A 23,187-nucleotide genomic window follows, 5' to 3' on the forward strand; every position below is an offset into this window, starting at 1 on the left:
CCATCAGACCAGAGTTCTACCACGCGCCATTTGCGCACACCCGCCAATGATCTCCTGCGCGCCAGTGCTCTTCTGCACCGACGCGCCCACAATCTCCTATGCGCCAGCGCCCACCTGCGCGCCAGCACCCACCTGCGCGCCAGCGCCCACCTGCGCGCCAGCGCCCACCTGCGCGCCAGCACTCACCTGCGCGCCAGCGCTCACCTGCGCACCAACGTTCACCTGCGCGCCAACGTTCTCCTGCGCAACAGCGCTCTCCCACACGCCAGCACTCTCACACGCGCCAACATGTGCGCCCCACATCACGCTAACCTAAGCGCCATCTTGCGCGCCAACAGACACACCAGTCAAAACCTGCGCGCCATCACTCTCCTGCACGCAAGTTCGTAGGTGAGGCAACAACCCTGTTGCCCTTAACTGTGCGCCATCTTTTACCGGCGCGCCAGCGCTCACCTGCGTGCCATCTCTCTCCTGCGTGCACTCACATAGATATGCGCGCTCGCCCTCCTAAAGACGCGCGCCAACATTCTCCTGCGCTCCCGCGCGCCCATCATGATTCTACTGCGCGCGCGCCCTAATTCTTCAACAGACATGCGCGAACACTCTCCCGCGCGCCTGCACGCACATCGTGATTTTCCTGCGCGCTCAAATATTCTCCCTCACGCGAGCACCATTACTCGCCTTCGCGCGACCGCCAATATTCTCGCGCGTGCGAGCTTGCACACCATAAGGAACGACGTCCGGCAAGGTCGCCATCGCCTCATTCCCCTCCCCGCAAGCACATACCACCGCGCATTGTGGGAAAAGAGAAACATGCAGAGGGGTTCAGGATCCCAAAGCTTCTTCCTAAGGCAAACCCACCCATCCCAGTAACTCCTCCTAGGGATCCTTCGGTCCCTTTCCCTTCAGGGGGTATGTCTGACAGTGCGTCTGTCAGCCAACAGCCCTGGTTCAGTGCCCTGATCAGAGCCGTAACCCAGGCTTTTAAGCCTGTCCTCTCTGATCTAGGACATGGAACCATTGCTTGCTCTACCCCTTTAAAGAGGAAAAGAGGAGTTCTGGACACGGTCACTTCCCCAAGGGCGAAACTGACTCCACTCAGACCATCAACCATCAATACAAGTTCCTCCTAACTCTCAGACTAACTCTCCTTCCCTTTCGGACGAAGATCTCCCGTCACCAAGAGAACCACGCGGAGAGAGACTTACCCCATCGCACCAATGGAGGAAACCATCTCTTCACGCCGAGAGTTCCTCACAGTCCGGGAATAGAAGGGACATGCCACCCTCATCAATGTTGGAGTCTTACATCCTTCCCCGGAAGGAATCTAAAGACTCCAAAACATTGCCAAAGTCCTCCACTAGGGCTAGGATGGAGCCAGCCAGCCACTCAGGGAATGTCCGCGACTCTCCCCAAGATGAGCCTTTGGGGATAGAAGGAGACTTCGCTGCAAGTCCTACAACAGGAGGAGACCAGCAGGAGTCAGAACACGCATTTTGGCAGGTTCTGACTCTAATGAGGGTTCTCAACGGGTTTTTCGACCCGGAGATTTCCCCTCGAGAGGGCAAAGACATGATCCTAGACCACATCTTTGGTACTCAAAAACCCTCTAAGACCAGTGCAGCCCTGCCTGGTCTTTAGGGGTAAAGAGTACCAGGGACAAGATCGCCCAGCAGCTCTGCGAGATGTCCTCCTCCAACTGTTACGGTACCATGAACAAGCTCCTCCCACCTCCTCGCGTACAGCAGAGGAGGTACTTCGAGATCCTAGAGGAACCTTGTTCAACTCTTCTGCTTCACCACTCGCTGGAAGAGCTAACCAGGGGAACCACGCGGAGAGAGACTTACCCCATCGCACCAATGGAGGAAACTTCTCTTCACGCCGAGAGTTCCTCACAGTCCGGGAATAGAAGGGACATGCCACCCTCATCAATGTTGGAGTCTTATATCCTTCCCCGAAAGGAATCTAAAGACTCCAAAACATTGCCAAAGTCCTCCACTAGGGCTAGGATGGAGCCAGCCAGCCACTCAGGGAATGTCCGCGACTCTCCCCAAGATGAGCCTTTGGGGATAGAAGGAGACTTCGCTGCAAGTCCTACAACAGGAGGAGACCAGCAGGAGTCAGAACACGCATTTTGGCAGGTTCTGACTCTAATGAGGGTTCTCAATGGGTTTTCCGACCCGGAGATCCCCCCTCGAGAGGGCAAAGACATGGTCCTAGACCACATCTTTGGTACTCAAAAACCCTCTAAGACCAGTACAGCCCTGCCCTGGTCTCAAGGGGTAAAGAGTACCAGGGACAAGATTGCCCAGCAGCTCTCCGAGATGTCCTCCTCCAACCGTTCCAGTACCATGAACAAGCTCCTCCCACCTCCTCGCATACAGCAGAGGAGGTGGTATTTCGAGATCTTGGAGGAGCCTTGTTCAGCTCTTCCGCTTCACCACTCACTGGAAGAGCTAACCAGGGGAGTCCCTCTTGAGAGACTCTCCAACCGGCAGGTCTCGTTCTCGGCAGCCGAGATCCTCAACCAGGAGATCGCGAAGTGCGTTATGCAAGCTACTTCGTGGCTTGATAACTGGTTGGGGACCTTAGGACTATCCTGATACGATCTGAGGATTTCTCCAAGGAACGTATCAGGAAAGCTATGGAAACCTTCCTTTTCTCAGGTACTCGCACGATCGAGTTTCTTGCCCACCAAGTATCGAACTTGTGGGCAAATACCATCCTGAAACGTCGGGATGCAGTAGCTGAGAGATTCCACCAGAAGGTCCCTAGCGCTGAGATCAATAGGCTCAGACATTCCTCCATAAAGGGGTCTGTTCTGTTCGAGCCTAAGGATGTGGATCATGCTGCTGAGAGGTGGAAGAAGTCCCATCAAGACTCCCTCCTCCATAGGGCTTTAACATCTAAGCCCTATAAACCTCCAGCACCACAGCAGTTCCGTCCAACCAAGACCACTACGACGACAACTGCAGCGAAGACAATGGTGTCCAAGCCCTTTCCTGTCAAAGACAGGAAAAGCAAAAAGTCCTCCAGGGGAGGTAAAAATCCTAGAGGGAACAGCCGAGGCCGTAAACGCTAGGATAGGCAGTCCCCCTTGCATTTCCACTAGTTGGGGGATGCCTACAGAGTTGCGCAAACAGGTGGAAGCAACTGGAAGCCGGTTCATGGACAATCTCCGTGATCAGTCTAGGATATCGCGTCCCGCTCGTAACATCTTTACCTCCCCTGACCACGAATCCAGTGTCATTGAACTCCCTTGCCATGGGATCAGCAAGGGGGCAAGCCCTTCGGGCAGAAGTCCAGACCCTGTTGAAGAAGGGCGCTCTCCAAGAGGTCCTCGACGGATCCCCAGGCTTCTTCAGTCGACTCTTTCTTGTAAAGAAGGCGTCTGGAGGCTGCAGACCAGTCATCGACCTTTCGGCTCTGAACAAGTTTGTCAAACAAACTCCGTTCAGCATGGAGACGGCAGACACGGTCAGACTTGCAGTAAGACCGCAAGACTTCATGTGCACATTGGACCTAAAGGACGCGTGCTTCCAGATCCCTGTCCATCCGTCTTCAAGGAAGTACTTAAGATTCAGCCTGGACAACAGAATATACCAGTTCAAGGTGTTGTGCTTCGGTCTTTCCACAGCACCACAAGTCTTCACCAGAGTGTTCACCCTAGTATCATCTTGGGCACACAGGATCGGCATCCATCTCCTCCGTTATCTGGACGACTGGCTAATCCTAGCAGACTCAGTGTCAACCCTTCTTCAACACCGAGACAAACTTCTGAGACTTTGCCAGGATCTGGGGATCATGGTAAATCTCGAAAAGTCCTCTCTGCTTCCCACTCAAAGACTGGTATACTTAGGCATGATTATAGACACCACTCTCCACAAAGCCTTCCCATCAGACGACAGGATAGCAAGGCTGAAAAAGGTCGCAAGACCTTTTTTCAGACGAGAAGAACTTCCAGCCCAATCGTGGCTACGTCTCCTCGGTCACATTTCATCGCTGGCCCGTCTAGCTCCCAATAGTCGCCTCAGGATGAGATCCCTCCAGTGGCGACTCAAGTTCCGGTATAGTCAAGCATACAACTCCCTGGACATGCAGATCCCCATGGGACCTGCGGAACTGACAGACCTCCAGTGGTGGGTGACAGACGAGAATCTACGAAAGGGAGTGGATCTTCTCGTCATCCCCCCCGGATTTGATGCTGTTTACAGAAGCTTCAAGAAAAAGGGTGGGGTGCCCACGTGCAGCACCACACGACCTCAGGCTTCTGGTCAGAGTCAGAAAAGTACCTCCACATAAATCTCCTAGAGATGAAGCCCGTCTTTCTGGCCCTTCAACAGTTACAACAGTACGTTGTTGTTGGGGTACAGTACCTGGCAAGTCACTCTGTGGTAGTGATGAGTGACAACACCACAGTAGTGGCCTACATCAACAAACAAGGAGGTACTTTTTCGCAGCATCTATCCCATCTAGCAGTAGAGATACTGAGATGGGCCGAAGTCCACTCGATATCTCTATCCGCACGCTTCATTCCAGGCAAAAGGAATGTGCTCGCCAACAACCTGAGCAGAGCATCTCAGATAGTGAGTACCGAGTGGTCTTTGGATCATCTAGTAGCCAACGAAGTCCTGACTTTGTGGGGTTCTCCAACTGTGGACCTCTTCGCAATGGCCCTGAACTTCAGGCTCCCGCTGTACTGTTCCCCAATTCCAGACCCCAAGGCTCTCTGGCAAGATGCTTTCCAACATCGGTGGGACAACATCGATGTTTACGCCTTTCCCCCATTCTGTCTGATGAGGAGGGTACTCAACAAGACCAGAACATCGGTCAATCTTTCAACGACCCTCATAGCTCTGCTATGGCATCAAGCGGACCTACTGCAACTCCTAACGGAGCCACCAAGAGAACTCCCTCCACGACACAATCTACTCAAACAACCAGACGCCAACATCTTCCACAAAGCCGTAGCTTCGCTACGACTTCACGCGTGGAGACTATCCAGCATCTCTTCTCTGAGAGAGGATTTTCGCAACAAGTTACGATTAGGATGTCTGGACATCTGCGGAAATCATCAGCAGCAGTCTACCAGGCAAAGTGGAAAGTCTTCTGTGGTTGGTGTCATGGAAGGGGTATCTCTCCACTCGATGCCACTATTCCAGCAATAGCGGAGTTCCTCGTGTATTTGCGTGAAGAAATGCGCCTATCAGTCTCACTAGTGAAAGGCTATCGCTCAGCCTTAAGCCTCGCCTTCAGACTGAAAGGAATGAACATTTCATCGCTAGAACTTTCTCTACTCATACGGAGTTATGAACTTACCTGGCCCCAGGCGGAAGTGAGACCTCCCCCTTGGAACGTGGTTCAAGTTCTCAGGTCTCTTAAGAGACCTCCCTATGAACCATTACGCCAGGCAACAGATCGCCACCTGACTTAGAAGACGGTGTTCATGCTAGCTTTGGCCTCGGCCAAGCGAGTCAGCGAACTTCATGGTCTCTCATATGACATTGCCCATTCAAGGGAATGGGGAGAGGTAACGTTCAGGTTTGTCCCTGAATTTATTGCTAAGACTCAGAACCAGGGAGTAGTGGATCCTCGATTCGACTCTTTCCGGATTTCTTGTCTCCGTACTGTAACAGCTGACCCAGACCATCTCTTACTATGCCTAGTAAGGAGCTTGAGGCTGTACCTCAAGAGAACAGCTGCAGCCCGTCCTCGTGTGCCAGCACTATTCGTCAGCACAGGAAGGACTAAGAGAAGGGTCACCAAGAACACCATCTCAGCATGGATTCGCAGGGTCATTGACCTTGCACTGAATCCAGACCCTCCTCCGTCATGTCGCCCCAGAGCACATGATGTCGGGCATAGCTACGTCCCTGGCCTTCAAAAGAAATTTTTCAGTAACGCAGGTTCTTCAAGCTGGGGTATGGAAATGTCAGAACACGTTCACATCCCACTACCTGCAAGACGTGACCCACAGGAGACTTGATACGTTTTCTATCAGTCCTGTGGTGGCTGCACAACAGCTGTTTTAAAACCTCAAGCTCCTTATTGGACAAGTAGTAGAAGGTTGAGGGCATTGCTACCCGGTTTTAGTCTGCATGAATGGAAAAGTTTGACTGGCCATATTCTTTTCTTCATCATCCCTCTCTTGGGGAAAGCAGCATCCTGGGTTCTCTGCATAGCTGACCTCAAACCACTGCAGGTAACCCATGCTCCCTTGTATTCCTAGTATTAAGATTAATACTGTTATGTCCCCATACCCTGACGAGGTGGTATTGGGAAAGTCCTAGTGCACAGTTTTCCATCTAAAGAACTTCTTAAAAACTTTCTAGCTTAACAACTTTCTAGGACGAGTCACACATCTACATACCTTCACACACAGCTTGCGTAGGCCGTGAACTTTGCGTAGCAAAGTTTTAGCGAGGTGCAGAGGCTCCTTATTTGTTGAGTGCCAACACACTCAGATAAGGAGCCCCCGGGCAAAGCCAAAAAGCTAGACTGGCTGGGACGTCCACCCTTCCTAATGGGTGAGTCACTCCTATTAAATAGCGTGGTTTGTATTCCAGTTACGGAACAAATGACAAATTCGTAGATCATTTGTATTTTTCCTAACTATACAAACCTTAGCTATTTAACCAAACTTGCCCACCAGCCCTATCCCCCTTGAAGTCCTACCTCCAAGCAAAGTGAGCTCAATCAAAGGTGTGTGAGGGGGAGCGGTAGCAAGCTACCCTCCCTACCCCCGCTAACTAGCGGTGTGGGTAGTTAACCCTCGTTAAAAATTAATGGCTCTTCATTTCAGCTACGCCGAAAGTAATACCCCTATTAAAATTTGCTAAGGTTTGTATAGTTAGGAAAAATACAAAATATCTACGAATTTGTCATGTTTTATAAATTACAGTATGTTTATACTATTAGGCATTAAACCTGTAGCAATTTGATTTACTTTTTTCATACCTTATTCTCAGTTTTTCAAGCATGAGTAAAGGAATTTGGTCATATCTATAAAATCATATTCTTTGTGTTTTATTACAGCATAAAAACTGGCATGTGTGGGACAACGGACATTGAAGCCTCGAAAAACGAGAAAACCGAAAATATAGACATGAAGAGTAATATGCACGTTCGTGCTGATGTTATTCCTGAAGAAGGGGTAGAAAATTCTGGTGGCCAAGGGCAAGAATCTCCATTGCCAGCAGCAAACCAGACATCTACTCCCAACACATCCAGATCTTTACCTGTAAGTGTGCGTGACCTTATATTAGTAGCTACAGAAAGTCACTGTCTTTTTAATTATTTTATAGCGCATCAAATTCTTTTGATTTACAATAAGTTTATTTTTAGAACAAAATAATTCTTGTTAACCCTTTTACCCCCAGGCTCTTTGGAAATTTCCAACCCTTAACACCCAGGGGATTATTTTTTTCCCAGCACATTTTGCAGTATAGGTTTTTTTAAATTGCTCTAACAGCCTTAATTTTTGTCATAGAGAGGTCAGGTTGGTCTCATTCTCTTGGAAAATGCCTGAATTTTCTCAAAAAATTATCAAAAATATGAAAAAAAAAAATTTATAGCATTTTTTTGCAAGAACGTACCAGTACGTCCATGGGGGTAAAGGGATGGGTTTTGTGAAACGTACCAGTACGTACGTCCTTTGGGGGTAAAAGGGTTAATGAAATATAGTTCTTTTGTCTCTGTTACATCTTTAGATGTGATTTGTGGATGTTGAATGAGAATAAAAGAGAAAAGATAGAAGCTGTAAACAAGGATTTTTTTTCATAAATATATGTGGCCTAAGAAGAATTGAAAGGTGAAATGTTTAAATAAATAGATAGAATGGCAGAAAGGTTAGCATGGGGCATGGGGAAGGTTGGATAAGTTGATTTTAGATAGTTTTGTGGTGTGGAAAAAATGGAGAATGATAGGTTGTTTTAAAAAAAATTTACAATTTGAAAGCTTAAGAATGAAATAGAGGAAAGTTTTGGAAGAACTCCATAGATAGCATAAAAGAGATAGAGATAGGGAGTCATCTTCCTGGAAACAAGTGTGTGTACGCAAAGAAGAGGTGAATGGTGCAATGTGTTCATGAGCGTTTGATGCACTGTTTGTTAAAATTCACTTTAGACCTGTTTTAGAAGTTTTCTGTACATGGATTCATCCAAAATTCAGTAGTTTGTGTGCAAATGTGGCTTTTATTGTTTTTATGTATTTACTTGATAGCCACCCTTTGTTACGGAAAACATCGTAATGTCGAAAAGATGCTTATTTTTATTATAATTTGTTTCTACGTATATACAAATCTTTGTCCTTTAAATAGGAAGATTATTTCACTGCAACCTGGAACGGTTGTTGAATTAATTGACGAGGTAGTTAACAACAGCTGGTGCATGTGGGCGAGAAGTCCTGCCCCACCACCTTTAAGATTCAATCATTTGGGATAGTTGCACAAGTTAAGAGACACTCCTTTTTAGTAATACAGTATATTATATCTTAGGTGATACCACTTACCTTGTGCTTTACATGGCAAACTTTAGACTACAATTATGTAGTTGTTTGCAGCTTCTCTTTGGGCATCAGCTGCATCACTTTTTCCTTTTCCATTAGTTTCTTCTCCAAACTATGTTGTCTTTTTAAACTTTGGATTGCTTACATTCTCTTCTTCTTCTTCGACTAAAGCTTTTCCCGCTATGCAGGGTCGCTATTTCTAGAGAGCCGTTTCCAAGTTCTTCTATCTCCGATGTCCTCCATTCTCATCCTTCCTTTTTGGATCATTTTTCCTTGCCATCCTCATAAAATGGTGAGAGTACAGAATAGATTTTGTGTTTTGCCCTCATTGTACTTCATTTTTAGTTATAATAATAAAGACAATGCTGAAACTGAAAACTCGTGCTTCAATAAAAATGTTGCGCAACATTCTTATGAAAAAGTATCAAAGAATATTTTATGAACAAGTCTAAATTATGCCCCATAAATATACATCAGTTACAATTATTACTTCTTTACGTATTACATTATCTTAGTGTTACTTATATCAGATGTTAATCCCCAAAATTATTGCAGGTCAAGAGGTACACATGGAGAATCAATTTGGCCGCTACAGAAAAATACTGGTCAGGATGGTTTGAAGGTCTCTCGGCCAGATTTCTTGACTGTTCTCCTGCAAAAATGTTGTTGCTTGCAGGAATTGACAGACTTGACACAGATCTCACTGTCGGACAAATGCAAGGTATGTATAGCTATTGCTGCATTTTCATGTATGACTAAAACTTGCTTTGGTGAAAAGGAATTTATTTTTATAAAAGTAGATGATATAAAATCTTGGAAAATATATCTTAACCAGAAAATATATGTTAGCTTAAATTTTATTCTTTTTACTTTTAGGAATTTGATAATCGAAGCCATTTCAGGGTTAGTAACTAGTCGAAAAATTTACTAATTTAAAGTTATAGTTCCTATTAGGTGATGGTAACTTAGGACATTTTATGCAAGTCAAGTGATCAAACTGAAAATATTTCATTGTATTATATAATTTTTTGGTATGATAAAGCAATAGTTCTAACTTTTGAGAAAATCTGTTTTCAAAATACTTTAACATTTTGCATGTTGAAAAACAAAATTTGTTAATAAAGGAGAAATGTGTATATAGAAATATATGTATACAGTATACTGTATACAAATGGTAAGCTTTCATTATGAGTTTCTGTTGTGTATATTAGTTATGGTTTATGGTCCAGAAAGAGTTAGACTTGATAGAATGCTTTTGACGTAACTTTGTTAAATACTGTATGATTGGTTTGTGAAAATGAAATATAAATTTTTTGATCCTGCTACTCCAGTATTTCCTTTATATCATACATACATTTCAGGCATAGGATTTGTTGAACTACAAGAAAATCTTTGGTGTATTTGGCAATGATATGATTCTATTAACCCTTTTACCCCCAGGCTCTTTGGAAATTTCCAACCCTTAACCCCCAAGGGGTTATTTTTTCCCCAGCACATTTTGCAGTATATTTTTTTTAAATTGCTCTAACAGCCTTAATTTTTGTCATAGAGAGGTCAGGTTGGTCTCATTCTCTTGGAAAATGCCTGAATATTCTCAAAAAATTATCAAAAATATGAAACAAAAAATTTTTATAGCATTTTTTTGCAAGGACGTACCGGTACGTCCATGGGGGTAAAGGGATGAGTTTTGTGAAACGTACCAGTACGTCCTTTGGGGGTAAAAGGGTTAAACAATAAAGAATGAAAAATGTTCACCCTAGCTATATATTCTTGTTATAAATGGCATTTAATATTTTCCTTAGGAAAGTTCCAGATGCAAGTTCTTCCACAATGTGGGCACGCGGTTCAAGAGGACACCCCTGACCGTCTTGCAGAAGTGATTGCTACTTTTCTTCTTCGTCACAGACTTAGTTCACCAAAGGCAGATTTCCAGAGGTAAGATCATTTTGCTGATTTAAAATTCACTGTTCTGTACCTTGGGTTTGATTATGCTATTGCTTGTGTAATATGTATTACATTTTGTAACTGATCTGCAGGTGTTGTTCAAGTAAATGAAATGATGGACATTTTTAAGCTGACATTTAATTTGGGTAAAGCAATCTTCAAAATACTTGAAGCAAACAAGATAGTGAAATCATGAAACTCGTGGCGCGTATCACTCCGCCAGAGGTTACCCTGCATAGAAAACGGGAGTAGGGTAAACTACACAAAATTCTGGTCGGTTGGGAGGAGATCCCAGATACTCCCAAGAAAGTAGTTCGAGATAAGTACTGTTAGGAAAAATACAAATGACTTAAAATTTGTGATTTTAACCAAAATAAATTGTGTAATATAAATTACCCCCCCCCCCTTCCTTAAATTTAAGGGGAAGGAAAGAGAGCAACCAATTCTATCCGTGCTATAAATTACAGTACAGTATATCAAAGATCCTTACCTTATAGTCATCAGGCTTTAATCATCAAAGCCATAGGCTTACCAACTTCATCGTAAGTTTGATTTTAGATATATACTGTACGTACATATATGTATACAAGCATACGTACTTGCTATGTATGTATGATATACTTTAAAAAGGAGAGAAAACAGTACCTTACCATTCATTTATTATATATAAATACCTGTACCCTATACAGTAGTGTACCTACAGTGCTAGTAGACAATAAGTAATACATATAACAATTCCTTATCTTTATTCCTTTGGTTGGTCTGCATGCTGCCATCAAAAGTCTCCTTTATGCTTTCTAGACATGATATACAGCACAAAAATATAAAAAAAAAAAACAGCATCAAAATCCCGAATGCATATCGTAAACAAAGATGCCAAACTAATGATAAGTGATACATAACGCTTTACTGTGCGCTTTTATTTGCTCTCCGCATTAGCAAGTAGTTCGTCCTATCAACGAACCCAACATCGTAATTTAAAACCAAGTTGCGAGGCTTTTTTTTTTTTAAGTATGTTAAGAAACCCCATTCGTAACAGTGAATCGTCAGAACTCGAAATTATTATAGCTCGAAAACCTGTAACTATTATGAGGAGTGCGAATGCCTCTTATGAGTAAATATGTTTCTATGGTTTCCTACTAAATTGAAGTTCAAAGTGCAAAAAGAAACTTGATTTTGATTCATGGGTATATCTAGAGAGGAATAGGATAGTTGATTATAGTAACTATGATGATGATAATGACAGGCCAGCACCGAACTTCACTTTATAGGTCAAATATCCATAAGTGATGAGCTTCAAAAGCTCTTAACTTCTTAACCCTTTTACCCCCAGGCTCTTTGGAAATTTCCAACCCTTAACCCCCAAGGGGTTATTTTTTCCCCAGCACATTTTGCAGTATATTTTTTTTAAATTGCTCTAACAGCCTTAATTTTTGTCATAGAGAGGTCAGGTTGGTCTCATTCTTTTGGAAAATGCCTGAATTTTCTCAAAAAATTATCAAAAATATGAAAAAAAATTTTTATAGCATTTTTTTGCAAGGACGTACCGGTACGTCCATGGGGGTAAAGGGATGAGTTTTGTGAAACGTACCTGTACATCCTTTTGGGGGTAAAAGGGTTAAGCTGCTTTTATGAAATCTCAGAAGGCCAGTGTGCCTTCGATTAAAGGCACTAATTCGGAACTATCCTACTTCAAACCCTAATTGTCTAGGGGTTCTAGTGTTCCATTCGGCAAGGGTTTTGATGGTGCATAGTGCATTTGAGATTCAAGATAATCTCATAGAGCCTTGAATTCATTATCTACTTTAGACTCCTCACAGTCCTGCAATCCTAGCCACTCTTATAGACAACTAGATTGCGAGGCAGAAGATAGAGTTTGTAGCCTGGATCCTGATATTCCTCCACTCACTGAAGTAGGCATTTTAAAAGCTGCAATGTGGTCAATCGAATAAGGTTCTTCTTCTCAACCTCTCCAGACAACGAAGATTCTATGTCCAGGAAGACGCTCCACCCATTCCTTTGCTAATTGATGGTGTGGATCAGGAGCTGACAAAAAGGTCTTTGGTGGAGAAGCTGATGTATGAGGGCACCTCTTTTGAATTTATAGCAATGTAGTCAATATCAATGGTGAGCCTCCAGACTACCTCCTGGATTGATCATTGGTTGGAGCCAGTAGCCTATGTTGCAATGTCCCACCTTCTCTTGGATGATCCGAAGATGAAATTTACGCATCTGATTCTCTCCAGGGTTAAAGCAGTCACCTTTTTAATGAGCCAGTCAGCCAACCTTTAGGCAAAAGGGGTCCTTAAATGGAGAGAGACAGTTGTGGGCTGCTTTTCCAGCCGTGTGGAACAGAAGGTAGCCTTTTCATTGTGATTATCATCATTGCAGGACTTAATGTCTTTGTTCCGGCAACAGGACATCAAGGCTCATGACAAGCAATGGAGGAATGGGATTCAGGACTTCCTCATCCAATGGGCAGTGGATTTTAGGGGCCAAGGCTCCTCTAAGCTCAGTATGCTCAGGGATTCTTTATCTGTCACAAGACCAGCTGTAAAGTAACAAACGGCCATGCCAAAATCCAAGCCCGCTCCAGCCCCCTTCTTCTTCGAAGAAGGATGGGGAGAATCCTTTCCCCCTTTCAACCTTGTTCTGGCGAAACCAAGAATGGAGGTAGGGGAAGGAAGAGAGGAGAACGGTGATCCCCTCCTCTAGCTGCTGCAAGTGTTAGGATGCCTATCAAGCTATTAGGCAACATTGCAGTGACACAGTAAAAGACTGACTGGTAGAGGTCATTCATACAGGATACCACCTGCTGTTCATCAGTTCTGATGTGTTTCAGACATATCCTCTTGGATTGCCAAAAGCTCTGGTGCTCGAGACAGAAAATTTGGTGATGTCAAACAAGAATGTGGTAGAAGTCGTCCGAGACGGGTCTCCTGACTTCCACAGTTGGCTGTTCCTGGTGGAAAAGACGACATGAGGGTGGAGACTGGTGATCAACCTCACTCCTTTGAATAAGTTCGTTCTACAAACTCCATTCAAGATGAAGATGGCAAGCTTCATTCATGTCCCCATCAGTTGACGATGACAGTGACTTCAAAGACTTTGATGACTTTCTATCTATCTGTAAGATGCATATTTTCAGATACCCATCCATCCATCGAGCAGAAAGTACCTCCACTTTATCTTCGATGGTGTGGTGTATCAGTTCAAAGTCCCTTGCTTTGGACTATGCACCACTTTGCAGGTGTTCATGCAAGTGTTAATGCTAGTCTGTTTTGGGTCCATTTGAATGGAATTCATCTTTTAAGGTATCTCGATGATTGGCTTATCCTGTTGTCTTCAAGGATTCAATTGCTCAGGGATCGAGACAGATTCCTAGCCTTTTGCAACACTCTGGGATTGTTGTCAATTGGTGGAAGTCCTGTTTCAAGTCCAAGAGAAGGTTGGAGTACCTTGAAATGTTGATAGACATGGCAGCGGGGAACGTCTTTCCAACAGACAATTGTATCAACAGACTCAGGGACCCTTTCTTTCTATTCAACATTTACCTGCACTTCAGTGGCAATGTCTTCTAGGACATCTTTCGTTGTTGAAGAGAGACTCGTTCCCCACAGGTACCTCTACCAGAGACTGCTATGGTAGTGTCTGTAACATTACTTTTTAGCCATCACCATTCTTCCCCACTTCTTGGTTCTGGGGAATTCAGTGGTGAGGCACTAAAGTGGTAGTTGAACGACGAAAACTTTACCAGGGGAGTCTCTCTTGACTCCCCTCCTTTTGAAACGCTGCTGTTCTCTGACGCATCAAAGAAGGGGTATGGCTTCGAGAACAAAGCAATATGAGCATCACATGAGGTTCATAGAAATGATTAAGTGATCTTGAGGGAATTCCATCACAAAGTTACTGATTTACACAGTAAAGAAGGGTGAAATGGGCATCCCTTGCAAGATAGATCATATGTAGCAATTGTCTCTCTTGATAGGATGCATATATTGTGACTGGGATTTCATGTCCATAGTAATGAGGCAATGTTGTATAGTGTATGATTAAATAGCTTTATGTGAAGAAAGTTGTTATGCTAGTTTTATTCATACTTGTTTCTTCATTTTTTCCAACAGAAGTTTCCCTGCTTGTTGATGTGACTGGTTCATCAATGAGGAAGAACTTCTCTGCGTGCACGCAATTGTTACAGATTATCATATCTCCATTTTTATTTAAATGTATGTATAAAGTTAATGTGAATTTTAATGCATTTGATGGTGGTCTATTTGGTGTTTATTCATCTTTATTGCTTTTATTCAGTTTTATATTCTCATTAATATAGTTTTAAATAATTTCCGTTCTTAAGTAGATAATATATGTTTAATGACACTTGCTTAAGGTACAGATTTTGTTAAGAGAGTGTATGTTTATAGTTTTTATGACAGCAGCTGTTACCATCTTGGTGATTTTTGCAGTAAAATTAAAACTATACAGTATAGTTTATGGAAATTAAGAAACTGAGAATAGCTTTGAAATGGTAAGTTATGCGTGATTCTTTGCTTCTTAAGTTGTACTGGATTGTATTTTCTGTAAAGAAACTTTTTGTGATAACCATATGATTGGAGGTACAAACATGTAATAAGATTACACACACTCTAATGGATTTTGTTTTTTTCTGAAAATGAAGATTGTAGCTGCAGTTATACTAATGGAATGTAATTTTCATGCAGGTGTTACCATTGATATAAACAGATGCCTTGATTTTCTTTCAAAATCATTGTACATGTTCTATGAAATATAGAATACTGTACTATATTATGCTATGTTAATTAAATACACATTGATCTATATATAAAGTGTTTGAAATGTATGGTACAGTGTAGCAGCTAAGGATAGGTTTTGATCGTTAAGTAACATGCATGCTCTGGTAAGTTTTCTATTTCTCTCATAAGTAATTCTTTATTGTACTGTACTAACATTTTCACTAGGTTCAACCTGATGTTAGCTCATTAAATCTTTTAACTGTTGATTTTGGTGGGTGTGGTTTAGTATTTTATTTATCTACTAAGATTTTCTTAGCTTTGTCTACTTCTTTTTTATTAATGTATTTTTAGGGATATGGACAGTTTGTGTGTTTGTATATTTATATCTGGATCGGTGATTCTTGACGGACAAAACTTTCAAAAAGGGATTCTTAGATTTCCTCAATTGATCAACTTTTTTCATAAGACTAACCCTTTGGGTGGTGATATTTAATAGCGTTTTCACTAACAAATATTGGTGCCATGAATTTGATAAATTTAGCTGATGGGGATCAAAGGGATAGGAATGTGATGCACAGTACAGTACTAGAAATGGTGTTACTTAATGTGGAATGATTAGGAGGTATAACCTACTTTATTAGGTTCGGGTATGTGATTTAAGGTGGATAGTTTATTATAATGATTTCAGATAATTGATATTCTAGCCTGAAAGCTTAGCCTTTTTTTTTACTTTGTATAGAGTAGTCTTCCAGTTACATACAAAATGGCCAAGTTCTTTTGTGAGCATTGTCTAAGTATGTACCAGGGTAATTATTTTATCCAAGTTATCAGCATTTTTCTTATAATTTTTCAAATTCAATGATTTTGCTCTTGGTGAAATTATAAGTAAAGGGACAGTTTAGCGCACTAAGCAGCTCAACAGCGCATTTAGATGACTAGAGCAGGATTGCAGCTATTGTGTGTTTTTCAAATGGGAAGGAATTTAACAGGAAGTAGGAAACAATCATTGCATCTTTTCTTTTAAATTAAGACTAGTGATGATTGGGGTTATTTATATCCTGGACTGTTGTCTCAAAATTGAATATTTTACCCAAGAGTGAAAATTAACTGTGCACCATTTTATGTACCTATGCAAAGCTACTGCTTTTATTTTGTTAATTAATTTTCATTTATGTGTTATTATATGAAGCCATCTTTTAATGGGAAGAGTCTCTTGCTCTTTATTAGGAGATTTAGTAATTACTGTAGGGCAAGGTAACTTTTCGCTTTTGTTTTGCTTGTACATTACCAGTACCATCTAGTCTGTTTAGATCCTGTAGATTTTGTAAGGGTTCTATTCATAATTATGGAATGTTAACATATTACATAAAGCTGGGGAGCATGTAGCTGTGTTCTTTCATGTTATAAAAGTGAAGGAATTTCCTTTATCCTTTTTTTTTAATTTAAGCAGAATAGAATTCCTGCATTATCACATCTATGTAAAACAGTCTTAGTCAAAGTTAGTTGTTTACTTATGATTTGAAACAAACATTTCATGCTTTGTGGGACTCTAAAGCCTTTGCATCCATTATCTAAGGATATATTTAGTCCATTATTACATTTAAGCCCTCTCTGAGATGGATTCCTTTTATCCATGATGTAATGTGGCATTGTCCATCAGACCACTGAGCACCATAGAGAAGCCAATATATTTTTTCTTGAACTTTTATATATCAATGTAGAGCTATACAAGCACTGATGTCAGATTGGGAGGTCAAAACACTTTCTTTAGTCCAGATAGAATGAGTAGTGCAGTAGAGTTTCAAACATATCAGGAAATAACGTGATAGGTCCTGGTAATGCAATTGTAGGTTTCAGTAGAGTGGAACTTGCAATTATTGCTTCACACTAATAACAAAAGATTTCAGTAGTTATGCATTAGCAAATAATCCTCTGATATCCAGCATATTTTCTACTGTATACTTGATGTTATGATGTACCTGTTGATGATATGCTTTAATATATAATTAATGATGAAGCCCAATTTGCTTGTCAGTAAGCCCTGATTTCATGTCAGTCTTGTTAGTACTTGTCCACCAAAAATGCCTATATGGCACAGAATATTTGCTTGCAGACCAATGCAATTCTCGTAACCCAATTCAAATTTGTATGCTTGTATCCTGTCTTGCTCTTATTCAAAGTTACTCGAAACCCGAAATACTACTGTACTTTATATTTAATCCATAGATTTTCTGTATTAGAGCAGGTCTTGAGTTTTAAACTATCAATGACTAAATCTTTTCAACAGCGAAAAGAATTGGTGTACATCCCACACGGCCCTTCCCTTTGATGAAGGATTATCTAAATGGAAGACAGCCTGTGAATAGTGGTTTTCACAAGCCCCTGTTGTATACACGACACCCACAAGGTGATCGCGTGAGGGTAGTAACCTCTGCATTCCATGGTTTTATCTTTCTCTAGTATATTTGGAAGATTTATATTAGAAAAGTGTAAAGAAGGACTTCTTTCACCGGGCGTCACAGGTCTCTTCCCAGAAATAGATTTTTCCTTCGTCAAAATCCCTTTAGTAGTTTTATAATTGAATGAAATTGCATAGAAACACTTGGAAGTGTTACTTTTCCTATCAAAGTGATTTTCCGACTTATGAGTGGAAGCATTCATTTGCATTTTTTTCCTGGAGTGAATGGTCTGTAATATTTTGACATTGAGAGTAGCTTTTACTACCATCACCAAATGTTAAAGCACTTGAGGTATAGTTCAGATGCATATGTGTTGTACCAACAAGAGAAAATTATTGTTTGTAGGTTGGAAGACCCATTCTCAGTATTCGACAATATTTTCATATGTCAACATAAAAATCTTGTCCTTAAGCTGTTGATGTATTTGTATAATGTTTGCTTTGTAGGATGTGCAATATTTTAATTTTTATAGTAATTTATAATTAATGAAAAGAAAGGTTACTATCTGTACATACTCACTTCTTTAATAAGGGATTTGGGATCAGTTGAATAATCATCATATTATACTGTACTACCAGTTCTCAAAAATAGACATTAGTTAAGTACAGTATGTAATCATCTAATCAAAAAGGACTACACAGTATTTATATTTCCTCATGTAGACTTAGTTCATCAGATGATACTGAAAGGATATATTGTGGTTTACAGAGTTAGTGTTTGTCAGGATTAATTTGTGTTTAAATGGCTTTACAATCAGATCAGATTCAGGTTGAGGCTTTGCCTTTGCAACGGCGCCTCTGTGTCTTTTAGTTTTGTGTGTTCCTTATTTTCACTAGTTTTTCTTTTTTCATCCACATTTGTTGTAGTACTCTTTTCTTATTTTCTTATTTGCATGAATGAATAGCAAGATTTTGTAAAGTAAGTTCTGCAGGTTGGTTTAACGGGAAGTTTACTTTCAATATTTTTTTTCTCATGAGAGTAGTTTTATGAAGGTTAAGTAATATTGCCATTTTTTCTTCTATGATGTACAGTAGTTGATTGTATCATCTTTGTTGCATCTACAGTATGTGTGGTTGTCTGTAAGGTAAAAGGAGTTTGATGGCGTCTATTAGAGGTTAGAGTGGATAGAGTACCAACTTACTGTTTTTGTCATAGGGTCAGATATTTTTCTAAGTTTGACTCTGACATATTGATTGTATCTTTCTATTAATCCACATCTACTTACTTGTCTTTGTTATTTGCAAATGGATATCAAGAAATTATAAAAAATAAATTAACAAAAGGGTTAAGAACTTATGATTATTTCACCATGTTATGGTGCTTTAGCTTAAACAATGAAAAAGCAGATAATCTTTCAAGTACATTATTTACATCCTTGTTTTAATTTTACTGGTTGTCAGAGGTCTGCATCAATTTTCAAGTATCTGAAGTGACAATGCATCAAAATAAGGGTGGAGAAAAGTTCTGCTTCTTAAGATTACATAGGCCACGTAGTAATTGCAAATACTTTCTATTTCATTCAGTGATTTAGGTCATGAAGCACTTGGGACGTTGGTTGTATGCATAGTTGTGAAAGAGCTGGTTATAGGTTTTATTTACCCACATTTGACAGGACTTTTTTTAATTTCCGCATTTATTAGTTGTTCGTATAGCTCATTGACTGTTGGCTACAAAAGTTTTCAATGTACCTTACACGGAAGAGTGGAAATGATGTCATAAATACTTGAATCATGTAGTCATGCATCACAGTGGATTCTCAACATATTTTGATGTGTCTTGAAGGCAGATAGGCTTTAAATCAAATATGAACAGTTTTTTTTTTCACAATCAGTACAAAATTTGAAGCTGTGAGTAGTTAGAAATTGCTTTAGAGATGTTTGTAAATTTCTCTGAAGTGTAAATGTAATGAAGTGCATCTACAGAAACTAATAGGTGTGTTGCTTTTACAGTGTGCTTTATTTTATAAGTAATCTGGTTGTTGTTATCAAGCAACTCATGTCAGTTTACAAAATTTATTCTTTCATTTGTCATTAGAGTAAAAAGTTTGAAAGTGAAATGAACTTAGGGTCAATAAAAAATACTGTTCATTGTACAATACTCCACAGGTAGTATGTGCTTGTTATTAAGAAATTTACTTATATCAATGAAGGGTTATAATTTGAGCAAGACAGTTAGATAGCTTTCTGGTCCAGAGGGTTCACTATTGAATGAAAATTTTTCCCTAGAAATATTATTTTTTCAAAAATTGAATAAGAGTACTGTACAGCAAGATAAAAAATTAATTGAAAATGTATGAAATTTACTTAATTTGTTTATTTCTAAAGTTTGTTTGCACAGTCACAAAATTTGTTTTCATTGTCAATGTTAACCTGCATACAGGGTCCAGGTCATTTGAGTTATTCATCAAATACTCTATATAGATAGATCGATAGATAGATAGACCAATTTGAAGGCAGAATAGAATTGCTTCAACATGACATTTTTCTGTTTTGATAATGCCACTTTCCAGTGATACGTTTTATTCATTTTATTGTTGCCACATTGGTTATTCCACAAAAATATAGCATTTATTTAAAATACAGAAAGTTCTAAATGTCAATGGTCAATGATGGGCACGATCATCTTTGATCTGGTCAAAGTAGTTGCCATTTTGGCAGATTTATTGGGCTGGATGTATGAATTTGGGCAACATTGCCTCAGTACTTGGGCCTAGGAGGCCAATCAGCACCAGCATACAACTGGGAGGAAACCGTGCAGTTGCAGTATGGAGTGAAATTCAAGAGGTTGGACAGCGAGATGAAAGAAAGTGGCCAGGAAAGGAGGTACTGTACATTTAGATGGCTAAAAAGTAAGCATTTTTCTTTCAAGTCCGCATAGGTGAGGATCAAACAGAATTCCACATTTCTGTAAGCTTATTTTTAAAAGGAAACTTTATCTACTGTACCAGACATTTTTGTAGCAAATAGGTTTGAATGGCTTCAGTAGCACTTTTAGAATCACTGAAGATTACAAATTTCCACCTCCATCACAAGAGCCACATTAATTGATGTAATCAGTTTTTAACTTTGCAGCCATAGCCAATATCCTTATCAAGAGAGGTACTGTATCTCCTGTGCATGTTCCACATCCACTGTATGAGCAATATGCCCCTGCCATTCACTTTTTATTGCTATTATTTGTGCCTTTGTGTTAAAGTTCATACTCTCCCAATCCTTGTTTCAATGCCAACTGGAATATCATGTTTTCATTCATCCTACATTTTTTAATATTCCTTTATGTGATGTAATTGGAGCCAAATTCAAGGTAATGATTTCAAAGATGTGGTCTGAATTTTCTTTTTATGTTATAGTACTGATGTGAGACATTGAGCTTGATTTTGCTAAGATTTCAAAGATGTGGTCTAAATTTTCTTTTTATGTTATAGTACTGATGTGAGACATTGAGCTTGATTTTGCTAATAACTTTTTACATCGCATGAAAATTGGTCTTTATAACCTGGAAAGTGTATTTATTATAAACAGCATCAAAGTACAGTAGTGGTAGTAGGTTGACTTCCTGGTATCCAAAAAATGTTTAAGTACCGGTGCCCATGTGATAAAGGAAGAGTGACAGCAGAAGCACTTACTAGTAAATGTCGTCAAGATTAGAGAATTCATGTGCACCGATATCATTACTTGTTCTTTATTGGTATTTCAAGTAGTAATAGGTAAACTAACATGTAGCAAATGCCATTTTCAAAAACATACCTGTAACTTGACTGGGGGGATTAATAAGAAAAACTGCGATGATAAAAATACCATTTATTTGCCATCATCTTTGACATATCTACATGCAGGGAAACAGTAATTTGAAGAGAACGCCAACTGGTCTGCTGTTAATGCCTCCTGAAATTTCATACTGCACGTTCATGGTCAGGGTTGGTTTCCTGAAATACCTTGGAAAATACACACCAACAACAGCAGTTGTGATGAGGCAGCAAAAGGTTATTAACACAATTCAAGAGGTTTACATTCAATTACCATTACACTTGTCAGCATCATAGCCAAGTAAAAATAACAGTCAGTTTATAAGCTATTCTGTAGAAGACTTATAAATAATGAGAATAATACTGTAAGTAATGTTTTAGATACAAATTAAGCATACCGATGGAAACATTTCTCATTTCCAGATTTTGATAAAAAGAAGGGTTTCTCAGGGATTTATTGGCTACATCTACTTACTAAAGGATATCTGAAATGTTTAAAATACAACATAATGAAATTCACATTTCCTATATGTTAACTTTGGATATTAGCAGATTACTTAACCAAGGTTAGTAATAACCTTTGGCTGTGCAGCAGCATTAACACAGAGGCACTTACTTACTCCCCCACTCCACTGCCTTCTGCTGCCTACAACAGGTAATACAGTTATAATTGTTGGCATAAAGTCCCGATGTATTGTTGCACGTCAGCTAGACTAAGGGAATGTACATTATGCCATTTTTTATAAGCAGGTGAAATTAGGTGGATTTAGACATTCATGCTATTCTTATGTCTATGAGACTTTGTCTACTTGTAGGCCTATTAGAAGGTGAGGATCTAGTTTGCTAGTTGGACAGTAACTCACAAACAATTGGTTAGAATGAGATTGTTATATCTAAGGTGTAAAGATGTATCCTTATATTTAAAGTTAAGACAAGGTGATTGTAATAATAGATAAAATTGGACATCTCCAAAATCTGGCAACTTTTTATATTTACTTTCTAACCAAAATATTGTATTTAAAAGGTCTTACAGTACCTTAGTATTATATGAGAAGTATTATTTACTGCTTTTATTACTTGAAGAACTTGAAAAAGTCAGGGATTGATTGAAAGTGCACTACTGACCAGACATAATTAAAATCTTATGACATCAGCTTGGTTGTCAGTGTTATATATTATTCTGTAATAACTGTGTATTCTATTGTAAATACAATGTAGAAGCAAGAGAAAATAGATTATTGGTAATATATTCCTAAGATAGCCTTTTAACGCATGGAAAGTAGGTTGTTACGAGAATAATTAGTGATATGTTGTTTTATTTTCATTGCAATAACATTACTGAGGAAATGTGTTGTGTAATGGAAAATATGTTAGTGAAATTTTTTTTTCTAAATCAGTGTACACTTGAAATAAAACTGAACAAAGTTCAGCAGGCTTTGATTTCTAATGCACACAATGACACCTTGATCTTACAACTACCCTTGCAGTGTTACTTAATGTTTGAATGTGGAGACTATTGCTAACACATTTTGTGTAGGTTATATCATGACAACACTTATGTGACAACAGTTGTAAACTATTGGTAACAACAGCAACACTTTTGTTACGAAATAGCTCTGCTACATAAAATCCTTTAAATACATTACCAACCAGAGGATTATATATTTATAAAAATATCTGTACAGAAAGCAGTAGAATGGGGGTTGCAGTTGACGTTCTGCATGATCCAGAACGGCCCTCAGGAGACACATATGACTAGACTGGAAGAGGGACGATCCAGGCG

General features: G+C 40.0%; 1 protein-coding gene across 1 annotated transcript in view; it reads left to right on the plus strand.

Moving 5' to 3' along the window:
- LOC137624559 (protein phosphatase methylesterase 1) overlaps positions 1-22,833 on the plus strand; it is a 48,807-nt gene extending 25,974 nt beyond the window's left edge. Inside the window, exons 7-10 of the mRNA XM_068355460.1 lie at positions 7,036-7,240; positions 9,061-9,226; positions 10,308-10,440; positions 14,574-22,833. Of these exons, the coding sequence (XP_068211561.1) occupies positions 7,036-7,240; positions 9,061-9,226; positions 10,308-10,440; positions 14,574-14,592 (523 nt within the window). The 3' untranslated portion in view covers positions 14,593-22,833. The remainder of the gene's footprint in view (positions 1-7,035; positions 7,241-9,060; positions 9,227-10,307; positions 10,441-14,573) is intronic.
- The last annotated feature ends 354 nt before the right edge of the window (positions 22,834-23,187 follow it).

Source organism: Palaemon carinicauda, chromosome 31 (assembly GCF_036898095.1).
Source record: "Palaemon carinicauda isolate YSFRI2023 chromosome 31, ASM3689809v2, whole genome shotgun sequence".
NCBI lineage: Eukaryota > Metazoa > Arthropoda > Malacostraca > Decapoda > Palaemonidae > Palaemon > Palaemon carinicauda.